Below are 24,417 nucleotides of genomic sequence, written 5' to 3' on the forward strand. Positions count from 1 at the left end.
GCCGGCGACTGCGCCTGCGCGCCGTGCGGTTGGACTCGAGGGCGGGGGGCACGTCGTACTAGTCGGCCGTAACCCCCCTTCCTGGTGCGACATGACTTGAGAAAACGCAAGGAAGAAAAGCGTTTGCGGCAGGAGCGAAAGAAACAACCGAGTAACCCTGAACGCGTTAGCGAAGTTGTTTGTGCTGTAAAGGGCAGGTAATGAGGGACGGCCTGCTAGTCCTAAGCCTAACACTCTGATTATTTCCCTGCTGTGCAGTTGTTTTCTGGCCTTAGAATAAGATTGCTTTAAAGTCTTCCAATTGTTTGTGCATGCATGTAAATAAAAACGCAGATCTGGAAATACACGGCAGATCAGATATCTCTCGAAGGGGCACCAAAGTTAACATTTCGGGTTACAGTGGTCTCTAGTCGAAACGTTGACTGTTGCGCTTACCATTGCTATTGTATGGCCTGAATATTTTCAGTATTTCTCTCGTCGTAAGAATTAGGCAATTAGAAGTTTTAGAATAAGTCTTTGGACGTGTTCAATGATGGGGTGGGGTGTGATATAATGTTTTGGATACAGAATGTTTCTGTAACTCAAGGACAGAATTATAAAGTTTGAACTGAACTGGGAGTGAAACAGACTTTTTCCTGATGTTGAGTTAAATATCATTCTGGAAGGTCGTATATTGCATTCTAGTGGTAACTTCCTAAGAATATATTTAATTCAATATTTTCAGTACTCTTCTGAAGAAGTGGAATTAATTTTTTAAGATCCTCTTAATCCAGTTTATTGTTGGAGTTGCCAGTATTTCAAAATTTTGTTTAATATAAAGAACTGACTATTCCTTTAATGGTATATTGTCAACCCTTAAGAATTTTAGTTACTTTAGTTACTTCCACCATCAGTAATCCATTGAATGGTTCTTCAATAAAATGTTAATTCAAGTTTGTAGTTGGTCGAGATATGAATTTTCTGAGATTAAAAACGGGTGAGATCTTAGAAAGTAAGCATTTATAGTTATTTAAGGGATATAATTGTTTTCTTGCTGCACTTTCTCTTTGTGTTTTAACCTCCTGTGTTTTTTACATCCATTTATATAAATTTATCAAATTCTTTTTTATTGTAAATTACTTCATGTTGAAATAAACCTGAGCTCCAGAGGCAACTTTACTAGTATCTATAGTAGATAGATCTCTTCCATTCATAATTAGACATTCCTTCCCAATTATTGTAAATTTTTTTGTAGGGAAAAAAACTATTGCCCTCACATCTCATACGATGAAAGTGCTGGAGAGGCTGGTCCTGACTTATCTTGGTCTGCAGGTGAGATCGTCGTTGGACCCTCTACAGTTTGCCTACCAACCTTGTGGTAGTGGATGATGCCATCATCTACTTGTTGCAGAGAGCTCAATCCCACCTGGATGATGCCGGTGGCATCATGAGAATCACATTTTTTTTTTGATTTCTCTAGTGTCTTCAGTACAATCCAGCCACTTCTGAGTGAGAAGCTGCAAAGGATGGGTGTAGACAAATCTGTCTCCTGAATTACTGACTACCTGACAGATAGACCCTAGTTTGTGCGACTGGGTAGTTTTCTGTCTGAGATGGTGACTGGCACTGGAGTGCAACAAGGGACTGTCCTGTCTCCATTTTTGTTCACACTGTACAGTGGGGGAGGGGGGGGCGGGGGAATCTCTTGAAATCTTGGCTAGAGTTTGCCAGAATGCTTGTGGGAGACTCTGAAGTCAGCTGGAAAAGGGTTCTGTGGTCTGATAAAAATCAAAATTGAGCTTTTTGGCCATCAGACTAAACACTATGTTGGGGATAAGCCAAACACCACACATTATCAAAAACACACCATCCCTACCATGAAACATGGTGGTGGCTACATCATGCTGTGGGCATGATGCAGCAGGCCCTGGAAAGCTTGTGAAGGTAGAGTGTAAAATGGATGCAGCAAAATACAGGGAAATCCTGGAGGAAAACCTAACGCAGTCTGCAAGAGAGCTATGACTTGGGAGAAGATTTGTTTTTCAGCAAGACAATGATCCCAAACATAAAGCCAAATCTACACAGGAATGGCTTATAAACAACAAAGTGAATGTCGTGGAGTGGCCAAGTCAGAGTTTAGACCTCAATCCGATTGAGAATTAGTAGCTGGACTTGAAAGAGTTGTTCACTCGAGGCTTGAGCAGATTTATAAAGAAGAATGGGGAAAAATTGCAGTGTCCAGAAGCAAGAACGCTGATAGAGGCCTAACCACACAGACTCATGGCTGTAATTGCTGCCAAAGATGCAGCTACTAAATACTGAGTGAAAGGGGTAAATTTGTAGAGACATGTTTTCACTTTGACATGATTCTTTTCTGTTGATCAGTGTCAAAAAAGTCAAATTAAATCTACTGTGATTGAATGTTGTAAAACAATAAAGCATGAAAACTTCCAAGGGAAGTGAGTACTTTTTATAGGCACTGTATTTGTAGTGGTAATAGAATAGCTGTTCTTATTTTACAAACGAAACACTTTTTCAGCTGATAAAGTTCCTGTAGTTGTCATGAATTTTAAATGTATATAGTACAAGGTATCATTTGCTCTGGGTGCTGATCATTTATGTTTTATTTAGGGATCTGTCATCTGGCATGGAACAGCATCCAGAGCATGCGCTTGGAACAAGAACTGATGATGTTTCACTGATTGAAGGAATAAGCAATCAGGTTCTTCTGACTATAACAATCACCATTACGATGCTAGGCAGTTTGGTAACATTCCTGTATAGGTGAGAATATATACTTTGATCTATTTAATTTTATCTTTGACACAATTTTAAATGCTGCACATTACCAACTCTTCTAATCCTTTACAGATTTTGCCATATTATACAAATAGTTGCTGATTCTAGTGTGACAGGGTGCAATCAATGAAAGAACAAAAATTTAAATGAAGTGGTCTCCTTTTAAAATGGATTTAAAAGAAATAAAAATGGCAAAATGTCTCGTAAGTTGAAAGAACATTTGAGAAAAATGGCAAATGAATGTTTTATTAGAAGACAAAAGACTGCAGATGCTGGAGTCTGGAACAAAATAGCACTGAGCAGATCAAGCAGCATCTGTCAAGGTAAAATAAATTGACATATCAGGTGGAGACATTGCATCTGAATTTTTTGCAGATGCTTTTTAATGACAATATGTGGAGAAAATCCATCACAACCAAGTGATGCAGTCACAATGACAAGTTTGTACGATTTCCATTATTTTTATGAGCATGTACGTTCATGATAGGCACTTTGTTTCAATTTTTTTTATTGTTTAGGAACTAGTTTTCCCTGTTGGTTCAGCTATTCATCTTTCGAGAAAGATCTTGTCTTCTATCTATATGTGTCTTTTCAATGTCACACTACATGCCAGTGAAATGGTTCTGAGATTCACTATTTTGTAATGCAAGCAACAAATATGTTGTGCACGATCATTCAATAAACAATCTATTTCAAAGGAATTTTGCCAAGATATTTCTTGGTATGAAGCATTTCAGTTGTAAGCTGAGACAGAATAGATAGGCAGCACATATTTTTCTTGGATCAGGAAAGACTAGGGGACGACTTTTTAAATTATTATATAGAATTGAGGAGCTTAAATATGGAAGGTAGTGAGAAACTTCCTCAAAATGGAAATATCTAAAATCATGTTTAAGGCAAAGAAGAAAAAAGTCAGAAGAGATCTATGGAATTTTTTCCCCCAATCTGGAATACACTGCCTGAGAAGATGGAGGCAGGTATTCTTGGAAACTTTAGTGTCTGAATGAGCACTTCAGTGATAAAGGCATAAAAGGCTTTGGATTAGTGGGCCAAAGGTGCATTTCTGAAAGTGAGTAGCTCGTACTTGGTAGTATAGCAATGTGGTGTGATTTAACTGAGGAATGGAACTTAACCATATAATAAATGTATTTATCCCAGTTGAAGAAATTAATGATTTTAGATGTTAATTGCTTGTTTATATATTTAAATGAAAGACAAAATTACTAACCAGTTAGTAATGGATATAGTAGTGATCAGATAGTTACCATTTTATTTTACAGTATTAAAATACAATTTTACTACATTTAGAATGTCATCAATATTTGTAAGAATTTGAGAGAATTAGCAGTAACAAGAAATGTATCATGATACAGGTTTTGGGAAGTATTTAAACATGGAAGGCTAACAAAATTTATCTTTTAAACATTTTTGTGTGTGTATGTGAATATAATAAATAAAGTGGGATGAGGAAATGAGCTAAAGATTTTCATACATTACATATAAAACAGCAAGAGAGGTAAACAAATTGTTAGACGATTTTAATAAACAGGGAAATATATAAAGGGAACAAATATGATAAGGATAAATGTAAAATCTTTTAAATTCTTGTTGAGGATGTAGGGGCACAGCGGTTACAGTCATATACTTTAAATTTCAATTTCATACTCAAATTTTTAGAAACTTTTTTAGGATGTAGGCAACGCTGACAAGTCCAGCACTTTTTGCTGTCTTTTATTGCCCTTGAAATTGCCACCTTCTGAACTGGTACTACTATGGATTTTTTAGGATTTAGCCTAGGCAATTGACCCTGCCTTATGCAGCTGGATCCTGGACGTCCTTTCAGATCGCCAGTAGGTGGTAAGAGTGGGCTCTCTCACTTCCAACCATCTGACTCTCAATACAGGAGTCCCTCAGGGATGTGTACTGAGTCCCCTTCTTTACTCTCTGTATACCTATGACTGTATTGCCATCCACAGCTCTAATCTGCTAATTAAATTTGCCGATGACACTACATTGATTGGCCTAATCTCAAACAATAACAAGGTGGCTTACAGGGAAGAAGTCATCTCTCTGACACAGTGGTTTCAAGAAATCATCTTCTCTCTGTGTTGCTAAAACAAAGGAGCTGGTTGTGAATTACAGGAGGAATGGAGATGGGCTAACCCCTATTGACATCAATGGATCTGGGGGTAACAGCTTTAAGTTCCTCAGCATTCACATCACTGAGGACCTAGTGTGGTCTGTACACACCAGCTGTGTGATGCAAAAGGCACAACAGTGCCTCTTTCACCTCAGATGGTTGAGGTTTGGTATGGGTCCCTAAGTCCTAAGAATTTTCTACAGGGGCACAATTGAGAGCATCCTGACTGGCTGCATCACTGCTTGACATGGGAACTGAGTATAGGAGTTGGGATGTTATGGTGAGGTTGTATAAGACATTAGTGAGGCCAAATTTGGAGTATTGTGCACAGTTCTGGTCACCTAAATATAGGAAGGATATCAGTAAGATTGAAAGAGTGCAGAGAAGATTTACTAGGATGTGGCTGGGTCTTCAGGAGTTGAGTTACAAGGGAAGATTGAACAGGTTAGGACTTTATTCCTTAGAGCATAGAAGAATGAGAGGGGATTTGATAGAGGTTTACAAAATTATGAGGGGTATAGACAGAGTAAATGCGAGTAGGGTCTTTCCACTTGATTAAGAAAGATAAATACGAGAGGATATGGCTTTAGTGTGAAAGGGGAAAGGTTTAGGGGGAACTTCACTCAGTGTGGTGGGAGTGTGGAAGGAGCTGCCATCTGACATGGTAAATGTGGGCACACTCTTAGGTTTTAAGAATAAATTGGATAGATAAGTGGATGGGAGTGGTCTAGAGGATTATGGACTAGGTGCAGGTAATGGGACTAGAGGAATAAAGTTTTGGCACAGACTAAAAGGGTTGAATGGCCTGATTTATGTGCTGTAGTGTTCCATGGTTCTATATTACATTGACCTATTTATTATAAATTACTATGATTGTAAATTTAGATGGAGAGATAAAGATTTTTATTCATGTGTGTGAAGGATGTAAGAAATAAAGTCAATTATTCAATTCAAGGAATAGCAATTAATTTGAGTCAGGACGGTTTGTGACTTCAAGAGCAACCTGTAGGTAGTGATGGTCCCATGTGCCTATTGCTTCTGTGCTTTGGATTGAGGACTGACATTGAATAGACTACAGTTAAATTAAAAAGTGATTGTTTTAAAATTTAATTCAATAAATCTAGTTATTTTTGGACCTTATTTAGATTAAGAACCTATTGCATGACCCAAACCCATGAAATTTGTGTAACTTTCGATCTTCATGATTGATGTGTTTTTTTTTTAAAGAAAATCTCTTTAATTCAGATTCACAATCCATCTAAATTAAAATCTGTTTAGACCATAGGCACAGAAGCAGAATTTGGCCATTTGGCTCATCAAGTCTGCTCCACCATTCCATCATGGCTGATTTATTATCCCTCTCAACCCCATTCTCCTGCCTCCCTTCATAACATTTGGCACCGCTACTAATCAAGAACCTGTCAACCTCTGCTGTGGTCTTTGCAGCCATCTGTGGCAAATCCACAGATACACCACTCTTTGACTAAAGAAATTCCTACTCCTCCCCATTTTAAAGGGATGTCCCAATATTCTGAGGCTGCACCCTCTGGTCCTAGTCTCCCCCACTATAGGAAACATCCACTCTCTCTAGACCGTTCAATATTCGATGAGGTCATGTTGCTTGCAGGAATATTTAAAGTCTTTTTGTGATATTTTAATCTGGCTAATTTTTTTTCATATACTCTTGTAGAAACGAGCAGCAAAACATCCACCCCGAGAATCAGGAACATGTAAGGGAGCTCCGACAACATCTCCAAGCTGAGGCTTTAAATTCCCAGGTAAAAGCTTTATTCAGGATTCAAGAATATTCAATGGCATTTCCAGTTCAAAAGGGTAAAGGAGAAGAAATAATTGTTTCTCCGGATCCAATGCAGTAGAATAAGAAACACAATATGATGAAGAACACAATAAATATAAATACTTAATATAGCTTATATCCATTGATTGTATAAATGATGCTAGACACAGGAGTATTTATACATAAGTTGAGTCTGACAGGATGAGTAATAGTAATGGTATAGTAATAGTAATCAGCCTTACTGCTTGGGCAAAGTAATTATTTGAGCTTGGTGGTCCTGGCGTGGATGCTTTGTAGCCTTCTCCCTGATGGGAGTGGGGCAGAGTCTAAGCAGGGTGGGTAGGACTCATAAATTTTTTCACCATTGTCACATTATATCATAGAAAACTATTTTGCAGCAAAATTGTTAACCATACCATGTTGTTAAAAATCTTTTATGCACCATGTGTTTGCAGTACGTTTGTAGATGTTTTAAACGGGCCTCCTCTGTCAATTTAAATAGATATGACCTATCTCATTCTACTCAAAATAGTTTTGATTTTCTCTTTCAAAAATCGGGTGCTATTAATGCTCCTTCCTATATGCAGATAGGGTGTTGATGAGGTGGTCACAACAAAGCAGAACTGACAAATATATGGCATTGGTGTGCATTTGAGTGCCTATTCCATATTTGTAGATGATGGAGAACCTATGGGTAGAACTCTGAGAGAAATTTGGAGGTGGCTTGCCAAGTTGAGCAAAGTCATCACTAGCAGTAGGTTTGTAGCAATGACTGGCATGTGAACCATTCAAGTATTGGCAAATAGTTGGATAATAGAGGAAAGACAGTGGAGAATAGTTTCATAATATAGTTAATTAAGAGTACAAAGAAAAGTGCACATGACTGATCATCTGGTTGTATTGCTGTAAGGTTGGAACAGAATCAAGTGTGATATCACTGGCATATGTAGTGAAATTTGTTAGCTTAGCAGTGGCAGTTCAATGCAATATATGATGAATATAAATAAATAGTATATATGTATACGTGTGTGTGTGTGTGTGAATGTGTGTACGTATATCTCAAAATCAAGAAACAAATGATAAGATGTTAATATCTCTTGTGCCAATGGGTCATGTGCACTTGCACAAGACTGCCTTGGTGTTGGGCGTGGCACAGGGTTGACACCCAGGGGTTTTCAAGTGGGCACCCACCTTCCTCAATGTTTCATCGATTAGCCCACTACATATCCAGAAGGCTCAATGGTGATTTGTTGCATTCCTACCTTGATGCTATTTTGGAGCCCAGGAGAGGTCCTTTTGTTCAATCCGAAGCTATGACTGCTTTTTTTTCCACTGGGTTTTTTCTAAGTTTATATTTAAATTATATTTAAATTAAAAATAGTGTTAAAATGGAAATAATGAAAAAGTTAGTATTCATGAGTTCAATGTTCATTTAGAAATCGGATGGCAGAGGGAAAGAAGCAGATCCTTAATCACTGAATATTTGCCTTCAGGCTTCTGTACATCCTTCCTAACATTAACAATGGAAGAGGGCATTAAGGACCCCCATTACCCAGGTAGATAAAACAGTAATGAAACATTAGAAAATTGGCTTTTTGAATAGTGCTTGGAGGCAATAAAAATTTCACTGATCTTAGCAAGGAAAAAGATTACAAATTGATATTGATTGAAGTTCATTTCTTGACACTTTACACCAATTTTGAAAGCATTGACCCTAAGCAAAGAACAATGTAGTCTGCAAGAATATTGGCAAAGTTTTAACCCTTAAAACCTGCTGTTGCAAGATCTGATTCTAACATTGCAAACACTTAGAGTGAACTATGTAGAATGATGCAATGATTGACTTCCAAAATAATATTATCAAAATATATTATGTAAAAATCTAGATCTTGAACATCAAATTTACTAAATGGGCATTCTCTTATATTACAGAATGGATTTGAAAGCAGTCGTCACCAGTTCTACACTGATACGTCCTGTCCAATTTGCTTACAGCTGGCTGTATTCCCTGTTGAAACCAACTGTGGCCACCTTTTTTGTGGTATGTGATTATTGCCTTGAAATAGATGAGAGCAAAAAGAGTTTTCAAGTACTTGGGTTAGATTTTTTTATTTGAACTTCAGCCCCTTGGTTGGCAGCTGATCTAGGGGAAGAAAAACTAATTTCAAACTACCTTGTGGCTATACTTGCTCATGGGGAAGGCTTCGGGACTAAACCCCCAAGGAAAAATCAGGAGTTGGAGTCCCTAAGGAGTCCAGCGTTGAGTTGAACACTGACTGGCAACTCCGACAATGCCATGGGTCCAAATTATATTGGTTTCTGCCATTCCTTTGGGTTAATCTTCTGCACGGAAGTGGGGAGTCTGCTGCATGGGTAACACCTCACTCCTCATATAGTACTGCTCCGGCTTGCGTATGATATAGACAGATAGTACGCAATATCCATGAGGTTCAAAAAAGCTGGATGAACTCAGATGCTGCCTGATCTGCTGAGTTCATCCAGCTTTTTTGTATGTCTTGATTTGACCACAGCATCTGCAGTGTACTTTGTGTTTACTATGCAATATCCATGGTTGGCCCCGACCAACAGAGGGCCTCGTACAAGGGGACGGCATCCACTTACGGGTCAAGTTTAGCTTGATCTGAAACTCAGAAATGTGGAAGGAGGGGTTTAAATTTTCATTACTCTCAGTATTAGTGGGCTTAATTGGATCACTGGAGAACATTATCCATTGTTTCAGATTGTTCTATGCTTCTAAGCTTGCTGGATAAATATTTAGTTAGACATATTGCATTTGTCTGTTGGAGGGGTTGAAATTTGTTTTCTTTAATGTGTGAAGTATTAATAAGGGTAATAACTTAAAGCTTATTGTGGATCAATACATGGAATTACAATATGTGGCTAACACAAAGACGGTTATCTCAAGGGCAGGATTTGACGGCTGGATGGTCTGTGGTTTAAATGTTTCAGAAAAGAAGGGGAGGCAGGTAAGAGGTGGAGGAGATGGCATTGCTAATCAGGGATATTATCACAGCTGCAGAAAGAGAGGATGTCATGGTGGGATCATCTACTGAGTCAGTGTTGATAGAAGTCAGAAATAGGAAAGGATCCTATTGTCATCAATGGAACTGTAGTTAAGTTCCTTGGTATACATATCACTAAGGATCTCTCCTGGACTCCACGTACTGGCTGTATGGTGAAAAAAGCACAGCAGCGCCTCTTTTACCTTTGACAGCTGAAGAAGTTCAGCATGAGTCCCCAGATGTTTAGGACTTTATACAGGGGCACCAGCAAGAGCATCCTAACTGGCTGTTTAACAGTCTGGAAATAGTACTACCTTCAATCGCAGGGCACTGCAGAGAGTGGTGTGGACAGCCTAGTCCAGAGGTCGGCAACCTGTGGCTCCGGAGCCGCATGCGGCTCTTTCATCTCTGTGCTGCAGCTCCCCGTGGTTTGTTAGTTTTTGAAATGTAATTCGAAATTTGAAGATTATGGTGATCTTGTACAATCTAAAAACGTTGTGGAGACCCCATTTCCTGGCACATCTGAACCGGCTCACAATTAGCCACCATTCCGGCTAAGGGAGATAGCCTACGGGAGATTGTGAGTACGTGTCTTTTGGAGCATCCACGCCCACGGGGACGGGTTGAGGGAGGCTTTAAAGCAAGGCTGTTTAGTTCGAATAAAGTTACCTTTGACTGCAGTGTCTTTATTTTAGCGCTGCGTGTAGCACACCGCTACAACGTGTTTTTTATCGCTATTAATATACATCACCACTGCCAATGCCTGACACCCGCCAGTGCGCGTTTTCTTTTAATTCTTCGATCCAAGGTAGGCTAACTATGGAGTAACCTTCAACCCAACGTCTTTTTTTCGGAGTTCAAAATGTTTTTGTTGCATGCAGAAATGTAATTTTGTTTTCTCTGCAGGAGTTCATCAATTTCATAAATGCAACACATTATAGTTTGTTTATACATAGCATAAAGGCAAAAAAAAAACGTATGCAGTGTTATTTCATTTTAAATGTCAAACGGGTTTTGAGGCTCCCAGTGTTTTCTTTTCTGTGGGAAATGGGTCCATATTGGCTCTTTCAGTGGTAAACGTTGCCAACCCCTGGCCTAGTCCCTCTGTGGATGTGAACTTTCCTCTATTCCATAACACAGAGGAGCAGATTTAGGGCATTTGGCCATCAAGTCTGCTCTGCCATTCAATCAAGGCCAATCCTTTTTTTCAGCCCAGTTCCCTGGCCTTCTCCCAGTATCCCTTGATACCATGTCTAATGAACAACCTATTAAGTTCTTCTTTAAATACACCCAATGACCTGGCCTCCACAGCTACCTGTGGGTATAAATTTCACAAACTTCCCAGCCTCTGGCTAAAGAAATTTCTCCGCAACTCTGTTTTAAATGACACCCCTCTATCCTGAGGTGGTGCCCTCTTGTCCTGGACTCTTTCCCCCCCCCTCCCTGGCTATAGGAAAAATCCTTTCCACATCCACTCTGTCTAGGCCTTCCAACATTCAAAATGTTTCCATGAGATCCCCCCTCATCCTTCTAAATTCCAGCAAATACAGACTCAGAGCCATCAAACATTCCTCGTTAAGTAAGCCTTTCATTCCTGGTATCATCCTTGGGAACCTCCTCTGAACCCTCTCCAGTGCTAGCACATCTTTTCTTAGATGAGGAGCCCAAAACTGTTCATAATACTCAAGGTGAGGCCTCACCAGTGCCTTATAAAGTAGGCTCATCCAGAAAGTTATGAGGCATGGGATCCATAGAAACTTGCCTGCATAGATTCAGAATCGGCTTGCCCACAGGGTGGTGGTAGATGGAATGTATTCTGCCTGAAGGTCAATGACGAGTACTGTTCCACAAGGTTCTTTTGTGGGGACCGTTCCTCTGCAATTTTTATAAATGAGTTTGATAAGGAATTGAAAAGTATGTTACTGAGTTTGCAGATGGCATTAGCATTGCTGGGGTTGTGGACAGTGTAAAAGATTGTTGTGGCTTGTAGAGGGATATAAACAGGATGCAGAGCTCAGCAGAGAAATAGCGGATGACATTCAGTCCAGAAAAGTGTGAGGTAATAGACATTGGAAGATTGAACTTGAAGACAGAGTAGAAGGTTAATAGCAGGATTCTTCAGAGTGTAGAGGATCAGAGGGATCTTGGGATGCACTTCTATAGATCCCTCAAGGTTGCCATGCTAGTTGATAGGGTGGTTAAGTAGGCCTTTATTAGTCAGAGGATTGAGTTCCAGAGCTGTGATGTAATGTTCCAGTTTTATAAAGCTCTGGATCATTTCTTGTTCCCTCATTAGGAAATATATCGATGCTTTAGAGAGCGTGCAGAGAAGATTTACCAGGATGCTGCCTAGTTTTGTGAATGTGTCTTATGAGGGAAGGTCAAGCAAGCCAGGGCTTTTCTCTTTGGAGTGAAGGAGAATAAGAGGCAACATGACGGCGGTGTATAAAGTTGAGGAGCATCAACAGCCAATGCTTTTATCCCCCCACAGGGTAACAATGGCCAATGCCAGAGCCAATCAGTTCAAGATGAGTGAACAAAAGTTTAGGGGAGATGTTTGTAGATTCCCCCCACCCACCAAGAGTGGTAGATGTGTGGAACTCACTGCCAAAGATGGCGGTAGAGCTGATACATTAGGGACATTTAAGAGCCTCATAGTTAGGCACACGGATGTAGGAAGAATGGCTCCCCCTCACCTCTCCTCTTCTTTTCACCTGCCCATCACCTTAACCTAGTGTTCCTCCTCCTTCCCTTTCTCCTGTGGTCTACTCTCTATCAGATTTCTCCATTCCAGTCCTATACTTTTTCTACCTGTCAACTCTGCTCTACTTCCTTCCCCACCCACTTAGCTTCACCTAACACTTTCTAGCTTGTATTCTTTCCTTTCCTTCCCCTCCCACACACCTTTTACTGGTTTCTTCACCCTTCATTTCCATACGTGATGCTTAACCTGCTGATTTTGTGTGTTGTTCCGGATTTCCAGCATCTTTAGAATATTTTGTGTTTATGATAGTCTTTAATAGTTTGCTGCTGCTTGAAAATGGTTTTAAGGTCAATAAAAAGTGATAACATTGAATCATTGGTAATTGGCCCCTCCTAAGGCCAGAATTCAAGTTAATAAAACTTCGCACAGAAGAGGAAAACATTTGCAGGAGAAATATCATATGACTTTTATTTTTATACTAAAATAGATTATGAGAATTGGTTAAAGTAGTCACAAAACAAATTTATTTTACAATCAATCTTTTTTTTTCTCCTTAGGATCCTGCATTGTTGCATATTGGAAATATGGAACTTGGTTGGGAGCTGTAAATTGCCCCATTTGTAGGCAAATGGTAAGGTAAAAGAAGACATGGATTTTTTTTCTAGATTCATTCACGGGATAGAAATGTCATTGGCAAAAATAGCATTTTATCCTATCCCAAAATTATTTTGAGAAGTTTTCAAAGGTACTTTTAATGTCAGAGAAATGTGAACAATATACATCTTGAAATGCTTTTTCTTCACAAACATCCAGGAAAACAGAGGAATGCCCCAAAGAATAAACTACAGTTAAGTGTTAGAACCCCAAAGTCCCCCTTCCTGCACGTAAGCAACAGCAAGCAACAATCCCCCTCCCCCCACTGTCAAAACAAAAGCATTGGCACCCACCACTGAGCATTCAAGCATGAGCAAAGCAACAGTGAAGACACAGACTTACAGTACTCCAAAGATTATATTGTTCACCTGGCATTCGACATACTACAGGCTCTCCCTCCCTAATAAGGGGTGTCTCTGTTTCACAGCAAGAGGGGAGACATAACAAACAGCTCATTGGTTTATGATGTTAAAAGTCTGTTGTGTCACTTTTTTTGAGCTCTGCCCAAAGACCCAAAGATCTTCCAACTCCCCCGATGACACACGCATCTCCTGCCGTGATGCCAACCTTCGATCTGCCCGTCTACAGAGCCCCAAGATCCTAGGTGAGCCGAACCCTTAGGCAGAACCCTTGGCGTGCTGAACAACGGCCAGTTGTGAAACCCCAAGAGCTGGTCCATTCCCACAAAGAACCGTAGTCAGCATGTAACTCCAGGTCAGGGTCTTCAAAAGAACCCTGAAAAAGAAAAATAGAGATATTAAAGATCGGAATAGAGCTGTTTCCGAAGATGCAACCAAAGGAGTTGCTGCTAGGCACCATTAACCCTCCTAAACTCTGCCTCGAATAGCGGAGATGGCGATGAGATTGAATTACAACAACCTGGCTGACAAATATACTCATTATTATTCAATGGAGAGTATTGAAAGCTTTGAATTCCCCAAGTGTGAATATTCCCTAGATCTTGTGTCTCATCAGACTGCTTTGTTATCTGAGTAGTTTCAAACTGAGGTCATTGTCAAAGCTCTTCCAGCTCCCATGACCATTTTGTTGTTGCCCTTTCTTCTGGTGCCTTGTTCTTTAATCTCTGCCTATAGGCAAAGTAGGAGGAGGACAGACAGATGACCAGATTTAGCAAAATGCAGTGGAGAGATGGAACGGTAGGCACTCTTGATGATTGTGTAGCAGTGGTCAAGTGCATTGGGTCCTCTGGTGCTGCAAGTGATGTGCTGATGATAGCTATGATCATCAGTAAATGGCCAGATGGTTGAACATCTAATGGAGAAAAGGTCATTAAAGATGGATACATTTATTTATGATGCCAGAATTTTTAAACATTTAAATTTATTGTACATTGAAACATTCTGTGAAATGTGTCATTTATGTTGATAACCAACACAACTAAGGAGGCCTGGGGCAGCGAGAAATTTTGTTTTTGTCAAGGAACTGATTATGGATTTGAGGAAGGTTAAGTCGAGGGAACACGCACACCAATCTTCATTGGGGGTCAGCCGTGAAAAAGATGAGTAATTTCAAGTTCCTGAGTTGTCAACGCTTCTGAAGATATATCCTGGGCCCCACAAGTTGGTATAGTCATAAAGAAGGAACACCAGTAGCTATATTTCATTAGGAATTGGAGATCTGGTGTGTCAACAAAGACTAAAAAGTTTCTACAGCTGTGCTGTGACAATCATTCTAACAGGTTGCATCATTGTCTTGTATAGAGAAGCCAATGCATGAGATTGGTAAAAGCTTCAGAGGGTTGCAACTTCAGCCAGCAAAAACATAGGCATTAGCCTCCCCAGCATTGAGGACATTTTCAAACGGCGATACCTAAAACAAACAGCATCCATCACCCAGGACGTGTTCTTATTACCATCATCAGAGGAGGTATAGGAGCCTAAAGACACACTCAGCATCTTAGGAACAACTTCTTCCCCTCTGCCAACAGATTTCAGAACACTTCCTCACTACTTTTACTCTCTTTTTGCAAATGGTGTTTTGCAAAGGAAGCCTGTAGTTTCTGGCTTTGTCTTCCCTTTTTCAACAAAGAGTTAAATTGTAACTTTCCAATGTATTGGAACCTTGTCTACATCTAGAGAGTTTTAGAAAACTAAATAGATCAACTGAAGTTGCTCAAAGGCCGCAGGATGGCATTGCTGATTTGCCATTTTCTTGAATTTCCCCCTCCTTTCCAATTCCTAATTTGCAGTCATTTTTGAGATTATATCATTTATAGTGGAGATTTGAACAAAATATTTATCTCCTATCTCTTGGCACTTTTAATTATTCATACGCACAACAATGCTTGTTTTGTTAATTCTTCAAGATGTATGTAGAAATTCATTTCATCGGTTTTTAATTTTATAACCAGCTTTATCTTGAATGTTTTTCTATTCATTATTAATCTTTTAGACATTCTTTCTGTTTATTATGTCCAGTCTTCTGACTTGCCATCTGTCTTTGAACAATACTTTTTCTTTCATGTTTATACTCTTTAGCATCTTTATTTACTCAACTACAAATGTACAAATTATTTGTTAATTAAAAGCAAATAATTAAAAGACATTAAACCATTTAAAAAATTAAGCCATTTTCCCTTTTGCTTCCAAATCATTTGTCCTGGAATCATCATTTGATACTATAAAGTGTCTTTCCTGGCATGGGATGAATGAGCCATAAATTGAGCCCCATCATTGACCTCCATGTGAAGTACAGAAATGAAATTCTGTGAAGTATGTGGCACTATATGTGAATATATATGTGTGTGTGTAATATATGTATGTTGTCAGTTATTTAATCCTGACAAAGAAGATCCAAATCATTGTTTGCACCTCTTCTCTGTTTAACACTTAATATTAAATTTGCGCTCTTATCATAGTCAGTCTGTTAATACAGATATTTTCAAAACCTAAAACCTACTTGAAATATTATAACCTGTACTTTGCTATTTATTGAAGATCCATTTTTTGTTTCAGATTGTTCCTTTGTGCATAGTTTACAGACCATTTAAACAATTTATAGGTAAAGAAGATTCCATTTAATTAGGTCATTGGTAGATTGGGCAGCCGCTTATTTAGGACACTATGCAGCTTAACTGGGACAAGAGACTTGTTGAACAGTTTCTAACTAGCATCAGTTATGCACATTTGTGTGGCTGTTAGATGCTACACTGTGTGTAGAGCAAATATTTAAATAGCAGCAGTTACATATGTTTTTGTTCAAAAAGTGACTGTTGTTATTGATAGTTGGAGAGAAATGAGCAGTCAGATAATTGAGAACTATGGTTTCAAGCATTCAGGCATGGAGATGCCAGAAATGACCAGGAATGAAAATGAAACTGTTTCACTACTTCAAGTTAGGCCCTACAAAGAATTTGGAGATGTCAACAATCATCTTTAATGTTTGGAAGATGCAATCACTGTATAAAGGCAGTCTGTTACTTGCACTGGATTTGTGCTGATTTTGTTCATTTACAGTTAATCAAAGAACATGGCACGGTATGAATTCCTCCATTGATAATTATTAGGGTCTAAGTTGAGGTATTGGTAGTGTTCTAATTTGTTCTGTATTTCATTTAAACAAGTAAGTTGTTACACAGTAACGCAGTAGTTTGGCTTTTTTTTTACTATTTCTAATTGGGGCATCCACTTAATTGGGCCAAAATGTATTGGTCCTGATGTGTCCCAATTAACCAGAATTCACTGTATTCACAAGTTAGATCAAAACAAAATTCAGACAACTTGTATCCAGTTCTCATTGCTTATGTCCACATGATCCTATTTATCTCTACTATTTGCAGTTATGCTATGTAGATTGTGCGTTTAAAGCAAATTGGCATCGCAAAGATCAAAGTATGTATACTATATACAGTCTTGACATTCATCTCCTTACAGACATCCGCAAAGAAACCCAATTCTGTCAAACACCAAAATGTGCAGAAAATAAATTATGCAAGCAATAAAACTAAGCAAATTCATCCAGAATGGAAGTTCACGAAAGTCAGTCATCTTTGCAACCAGTTCAGGAGCCCATTAGTTACAGGGCACAGCCTCAGTTCAGTGCAGAGACGAGTAAATCTCGCTGAGTAGCTGAACCAGCCCTGATACCCCAATCTCTTCAATCCAGCCCAGTGTTTAAATCATCCAAACCTCTGTCATTCCTGCTCTCAGACCTAGGCTCTGCTTCTATTCAACCCATATACCTGGTGTTATTCTCAGATTGTTCCATTTGTTTTGAATAATTCAATATATCAGACCTAATTTACATATTCATTAAAACGCTGATGCAAAACATCCAATGCCTTTGGAATAGTATCATTTTTGTTTACTTGTTAGGAAGGCTATGTGAACATCTCTAATATTAGTTATATCAAATCATAATAGATTAATTATAGTTCTTCCTTATTGTATCCTTTCAATGTCTTGGATGTATGTATGCATTTCCTCCCTGCCATTTTTGGGAAGTTAAATTTGGTGACTTAAAATTTGGTTTGATTATCCTTATATTTGTGCCTTTTAATTAAGTGTAGTTTCTCAGAGTCCAGTCCAACTATACAGTTGTATACAACCGGCAAGATTTTATAGGGGAAAAAGTTGGAATAGAATAGTAGTTGAGTTGACTTTATTCCAAACTGTCTCACAGATGCTATTGCTAGTAGATCCTCGGTAACTGATTCTTGAATACTCAGTTGCGTGCTTTGCATTATTTGCCATTTTAAAAAACTAACACTCACACTCACTCACATGACCTCTTATAAATCCTGAACTTTGCTTAGTTTGCAGTATGCGGACACTGTATACACCTCCAGGATACCGTTTAATTTGAAGGAAACCTCCCATCTTAATATAATTGTAAACACAGTAAGTTTAAAGTTTGAAAAGACATTGCGTGTTCCAAGTAATTATATGAAGCCATACTTTGAGTTAACTTCTGTCAGTTAAAATCAATTAATTTCTTAATTTATTTTAATATGTATGCTTTATGTACCAGGAAAAAGTCACTATTGATTTGAATTATCTTGTGAGCAGGTCACCTTGTTGTTTCCGTTGTTCACAATGAATGACCAACATCCAGAGTCGACACAAATTATTCAAGATGTAAATGATTATAACAGAAGATTTTCTGGTCAGCCCAGATCTGTAAGTATGCTAGAAAGTTGTGATGTAAAACAATGAAAAAAAATTAATATCGGTAAACATAATGAGGAAGAAAGCTAGCTAACAATTTTTCTTCAATCAAATTAATATTTTATACTTTATTAGGTCTCCATCTCTTATGCAACATAGTTATGCATCTTCCCTCTTCTAAATTTCACCCTACTTTCCAAAACACCTTTTAAAATCTTTCATATTTGGCAATGAGCTTATTTAGTTATTCTGAAATCTGAAGATTCCTTCTGCTTCCAATTTTATGTGGCATTCTTGGCTTTGAGATCTTTTTATGTCAGTTATTACCTATACAGGTGTTTCTCTCCTCACCCCACCACCACAAAGGTGAAACCTATGAAACCTTTCTTAAGCCGAAATGGTGTAAAGCGAAGAACCATTAATTTATATGGGAAATTTTTTCATAAAAGCCAAAATCCTCTTTGTAATGCAAAAACAGATTACTAATATAGGTCTTTTGTTAAAGCAAAGTGGCATAAAGCAAACATTCATAAAGCAGGGGACACCTGTATCAACAGTATGTTATGAATCAGCCCCCTCCAACTCAGGCTACGTCCACACTAGACCGGATAACTTTGAAAACGCCACTTTTGCGTAAGAACGATAAGCATCCACACCAGGTGTTTTTGAAAATACCTCCATCCACATTAAAACAGGTATTTGGGCGAATATCCACCTACTGGGCATGTGCAAGACACATCTACAGAAAACAAGCGACATGTTTGGTGCCGAATCTCGCCGTGAAAGACTTGGTGCGCGTTTGTCCAGTTACAGACTAGAAAAACTTGAAGGGAAATTGCCAAAGGATGGACAGCTGTTGGCTCTCATGCAGGAGGACTTAAAACTAAAACAACAAATACTGGAGTGTATGGAGGCAACTGACAGGGAATTCACAGACAGTATGACCCAGCTGACGACGAACATTGAAAAACTGATTAATTCTGTTGCAGAGGGATTTGCAATGATGAGGAATATGATGGCTTCCCCCCCAAGTAATTTTCACCGCCACAATACCAGCCTCACAGCCACTACAATAGCTGCACATATCAACACAGAGACCCCTGCACGACCCCACCAACATCTTCCCCACTCCCACAGAGGGGTCACCCTGGAAACCTTTCCTACAGCTGTAGTCTCTTCACCGATGAAAGTGACGACAGCTACAACTAAATGCAATAAGGCTTGTTACTGGGCAAAAGTGAAATTTGGTGTTACCTCATTTGTTTGCCTTTATTTTTGCCTTGTCTTTCTGTATTATTTTGCTGTATTTAACATGTGCAATAAAACGAGTTACTGGGCAAAAGTGATTTTATTTTTACCTGAGTAAAAGTGAAACTTACAATTTTCCATTTTTTGGCCTTAACATTTTCACGTCTATGCCAAACATAAGCTACTACTTTAAAAATGACAGTTTCGAAGTAGTGACAATTGTATCTATTGTATGTTTGCACAAGCAATACATTAATAAAGAACCTTGTTAAATGTATGAAACATGTCTGCATCAGTGTTATCTTGTATTTCCATACAATGTTACATTAGGCTGTTAAACATCTATTGACAGCGAGATTCTTGCATAAATAGGTAAACCACCTTCATACAAGGACAGAAAACAAGGCAAAGTGAGTATACTTATTTATTCAGTAAGTTATGGGTCAAAGTATTTGGTGAGTACATTTCTAACTCTTCTGGCTTCAGTCTCGTTGCCGTCTGTTCTGAAATTGTTAAGTTGTGTGGGGCGTTGAAATTCTCTGTCATACTGCAAAGCTGCAGTAACATTCTGCTCAGGGACAGTCTCCTAAAGCCGTCTGCCATTGTTGTGGTGTTGGAGGTTACGTTCAAGAAAACAATGAAATGCTGCACTGCCACCATGTCATGACAGTGTTTTTAAAAAGCTTTGGTTACCCCATACACACTACACCACCTAATCGTTTTTTCAGATTTACACACAGAGTGTTTTAGAAAAGCTCCGTTTCTCGAGGAGGAAAATGCTGTTTCAGTGTGGACGGAGGGTCAAAACGAAGAGAAAGGGCTTCGGTTACAGATTTATCCGGTCTAGTGTGGACGTAGCCTCGGACGATCACTTTGATTAAGTCAAGTTTACTTGGATACATTTTAACTTTTCTCACACTTTGCTGATTTTCTGCTTGATCTATGCAAATACCAATTATAATGGTATTATAGCAAGTTTAATATTAAAAATATCTTGAAATGTGTATCGTTCCCCAAAATAGCTATGAAAAAATAAGTGCCATAACTTGGATGAGCTAGTAATTTGCAATATGACAAACCAAATTGTTTGTCATATTTCACAGCCTTCCCTACCAACACCAGCTTGTGAAATCTTTTCTCAAATCATGCCATTCACTGAATTGCATGCTCCAGTGATCAACCTGCTGTATCAAGCTTTTTTTTTAGTTCTAAGTGACAGTTTGACCTCTAGAAATTAGGTGAATGAATGCACATTATTTCATTCTGCTATTGTGACTAAAAAGGACAAAATCCACTCAAACATCTAATCACTTTCTTCCCTTTTTATTAATATCGCTGGTCATATTTTCTCCACTTGCCTTTATGTCCAAGCTTGTATGATTCAGTTATTTTTGGAGCCAGTATAATTTGGGCAGACTCAGAGAGGGTTTGGACAAGAAAACATTCCAAATCTGGCCATAGAGTGGTAGAACAGTGACTGAGATTTATCAGAGATCTCTAACAGGTTATTTTTAAGATATTTTCTATTGCTTAGGGACAGTGATCAGTTTTTCATTCTGTTAATTTCATGTATCAAACTAATTTTAACAGACTTTAAAGCTTTTGTCTGCACAGTATATTTCTTAATAATTTATTTTATATTCCCTTATATTCAGATAAGATGCAGAATTACAGAGTCTCCAGTAATGCTGTTTTGTTCTAGATATGTTCTTGCATATTTTATTTTTCAAAAAGCAATCTTGGAAAAACACTACACTGTAAACAAAAAATTTTTGTTAAAAATTCTTTTGTGCTGATCATTTGGGAAAATAAAACAAGCATTTCCCTAGCAAATTCTGCATCTCAAGCTGATTTAACTAAGAGAAACATTTAATATTTCCTTTCAGAGACTCTCCTTTAGGCTAAAAGATCTCCAACTTGAAGCATTAAATGTTTCTCTTCCCCCAATTGCTACCGGACCTACTGAATGTTTCCAGTATTTTCTGTTATTTCAGATTTATTTTCTGAAATTTTATTTGCAATTAGAGCTTATTTATTTTGACTAATTATTGTTAGTACTGTTACTTTGAATGAGACAACAATACCAACCACCATTTAGTTTTGTATCCCATCCTGGCCAAACTCCATCCTCCCCAGCTACAACACTTTTGAATCACCAGCGATTACCCAGAGGGAGGCACTAGAGGGTAAAGTATTGTTTGACTTCTGTTGTGAAATTCAATAGACTTTGCTTATTAAATCCCTGTTTAATTATTCCAAAATTCTGAAGAATTTGTAAACAATCTTTTTCCACATTCTTGTCCCTGCTACAGCCACACTCCACCCACCCAAAACAATTTTATTTTTACTTTCCTATTAATATATTTTAATGGATAACCCATTCCACTTGGCAAGTCCTTGGAACTTCTTAACCTTTCAACTCAAAGCATGCTTCAGCTCTTTGAAGGTTTACTTGATAGTTTTAAACCAAATTTACATAAAATTTTATAAGAAAAGCCTTCAGGCAAATAGTTTAAAAGTAGTTGCCTTGATCCAGTCAGTTTTAAACAGATGGTTCAATTCCATTCAATATCATCAAGTTATAAACGTTAAAACTTAATATTTAGACTTTGAGGCATGTTCCTCATTTCTCTCATTTTTAGCTTTGAGCTATTATTTCTTACTTTTGCATGATTGACTTGCACAAAAAGTGTCATCTATGCACATGTAATATTTTAAAAATGAGTAATTAAATTTTATTGCAGCTTATGGATCGCATAATGGATCTACCCACGCTACTGCGCCATGCCTTTACAGAACTGTTTTCCATCAGTGGTCTTTTCTGGATGTTTCGAATACGAATTTTCCTTTGCCTGGCGGGTGCCTTATTTTACTTAGCATCACCACTGGACTTTATTCCTGAGGCCTTCTTTGGAATTCTAGGATTTCTGGATGACCTTTTTGTTATTTTTCTACTTCTCATCTATATTTCCATTATGTATCGGGAGGCAGTGACTCAGAGATTAAATAGATGAAATGTTCCTATTAAAATGATTGCAACTAAGTTAAAATGCATGTTTTTCTGTAAAGGACTTCCTACTTATGATGAGCAGGTTATTCTGTTGCAAACTAATGCAAGTCTAATTGAAATAGCTAAGGAAATATGAAGCTCTATTATACTAAGAATCACTGAGAACTGGAGATCATTGAATGAGATATAATTAAGGTGTCAATTTGGGGCCTATAGTCATTTTTTGTTAATGTGAGATTTGGTTACATGAAAACTCAATTGGTAGGAAATTGTAGTTAGATTTCTTGTTTTCACCTTGTATATAAAAACTAGAATTGAATATTATATGTACAGTTAGGAATTTTAATATTAAAGCAAAAGCCATTATTGTAAATAGCAGTGTGTTTTTGTACCTGTTTTCTACAAAGTTTTATTTTATTGGATACTGTTGCAATAATTTTGGATTTCAGCCATGTAGCAAACTGAACAATTGGCTTATTAAAAATATTGATTTGTACTTAAATCACCAGTCTTTCTCTAGAAAGCACTATTTTCATAACCTAATCCTCACAAATAAAGATATGCATGCATTGGAGATGCTTAACTGTGAAACAGTTGAAAGATGGGGTACAGTAGTTATGGAGATTGACATGAGAAATGGTATAATAGTATGCTGAATTTAGGGTATTATTTACCCTATGGTTGTTAAGAGTGGGAGATTTAAGCTTTGAAGATAAAGATGGCAAATTGATTTATTATTCTAACATGAAATGTAATGGAAAACTTGTTTTGCATGCCATCTTTACAAACTAAATCATTGACATTACATTGAAGTACAAGGTAAAGCAATAATGATGCAGAATGATGTTACAGTACTGAAGTGCAGTCCAGGTAGACAGCACAAGGCCACAATGATGTAGGTTCCATCTTATGTTACTAGGGAACCATTCAATAGTGTTCCAACAGCAGGATAGAAGCTGACTTTGAGCCTTGTTGTATGTGTTCTCAGGCTTTTGTATCTTTTGTCTAATGGGAGGGCAGGAAAGAGTACAGGTTAGTGAAGTACTCTACCTTCCTGAACTTAACTAATATAGGGATCTAATCTTAAAAATTGCAGTAATGATAAGTTACTGCTATTAATATTTTAGCTTTGAATTGGAAAAACAACTCAATCCAGATAGCAATGAAGCCTTGGCAAGACTTACAAAGACAATGTACAATAACATCTGAGCAAAGCTATAGTTCCTCTGGTCTTTAGATGCAGGTGCAATGAAAGGAGAATTCAAAAATCCTTTAATCTCTCCCAGACCTAGGATTCCATCCCCAAGCAATGTTTAGCTGTACTTTTTCCTATCTGGTGCACTGCATTCAAAAGCCAGTATTGTTTCCACATCCTTGGAGAAACTGGTGTACAGAAGACCTTTGTCCAGTCTTTAGGATCAACTTTAATATTTCCTACTGTAACAAGGAGTAATGCAAGTGTCTTTCATTTGTAAAAACTCAAATTTCATAATATAATGATACAGGCAGAAGAATTAAGTCCTAGCTGTAACTTTTAGTTCTACTTTCTCCATTAATACAGCTTGACAGTAATTAGTTTTACTATTACTGTAACAGCTGCCACTACCCATATAACCTGGCTCTCAAAGATACTCCCTTCTATCCATCCCCTGCTTCTAACAGTTTGCTGCAACAGGAAAATTTAAGGTTTTACAGTTAATGTTTCAAATCAAAGGTCCTTGTTTTTCTTCAAAAGATGCTGCCTGACTTGTGCTATTTAATTTCATTTTATTTCAGATTTGCAGCCTTTGCAATTTTACATTTTATTCACATGCAGGACATAAGCTTTAGAATAGTAAAACATTTCAGCATGTATTAAAATGCCTCAAAACTAGCTGGCAAATACCAATGTTCTATAAAATATTAGAAATTCATATTACAGATTATATAGAAACAT

At 37.9% G+C, this 24,417-nt stretch overlaps 1 protein-coding gene across 3 annotated transcripts; it reads left to right on the top strand.

Annotated features, from left to right (window-relative positions):
- Nucleotides 1–28: 28 nt before the first annotated feature.
- rnf170 (ring finger protein 170) lies at nucleotides 29–24,417 on the top strand. Of its 3 annotated transcripts, none has more exons than XM_059965286.1 (7): nucleotides 29–197; nucleotides 2,611–2,763; nucleotides 6,609–6,696; nucleotides 8,649–8,757; nucleotides 13,001–13,074; nucleotides 18,125–18,235; nucleotides 18,919–19,834. In XM_059965286.1, the coding sequence occupies exons 2-7, from the start codon at nucleotides 2,627–2,629 to the stop codon at nucleotides 19,039–19,041; spliced, it is 642 nt and encodes a 213-aa protein (XP_059821269.1). In that variant the 5' UTR covers nucleotides 29–197; nucleotides 2,611–2,626; the 3' UTR covers nucleotides 19,042–19,834. The 3 variants fall into 3 exon arrangements, with proteins under 3 accessions (XP_059821269.1, XP_059821267.1, XP_059821268.1); XM_059965284.1 differs by lacking the exon at nucleotides 18,919–19,834 and adding an exon at nucleotides 22,216–24,417 and having other exon boundaries at nucleotides 34–197; XM_059965285.1 differs by lacking the exons at nucleotides 29–197; nucleotides 18,919–19,834 and adding exons at nucleotides 1,251–1,311; nucleotides 22,216–24,417.

Source organism: Hypanus sabinus, chromosome 3, assembly GCF_030144855.1.
Source record: "Hypanus sabinus isolate sHypSab1 chromosome 3, sHypSab1.hap1, whole genome shotgun sequence".
Lineage (NCBI taxonomy): Eukaryota > Metazoa > Chordata > Chondrichthyes > Myliobatiformes > Dasyatidae > Hypanus > Hypanus sabinus.

Coding starts and splice junctions, on each gene's coding strand:
- rnf170 (XM_059965284.1), top strand. CDS start 2,627: ATGGAACAGCATCCAGAGCATGCGCTTGGAACAAGAACTGATGATGTT. Junction 2,764..6,608: donor TTGGTAACATTCCTGTATAG/GTGAGAATATAT, acceptor ATACTCTTGTAG/AAACGAGCAGCAAAACATCC. Junction 13,075..18,124: donor GCCCCATTTGTAGGCAAATG/GTAAGGTAAAAG, acceptor TCTTGTGAGCAG/GTCACCTTGTTGTTTCCGTT.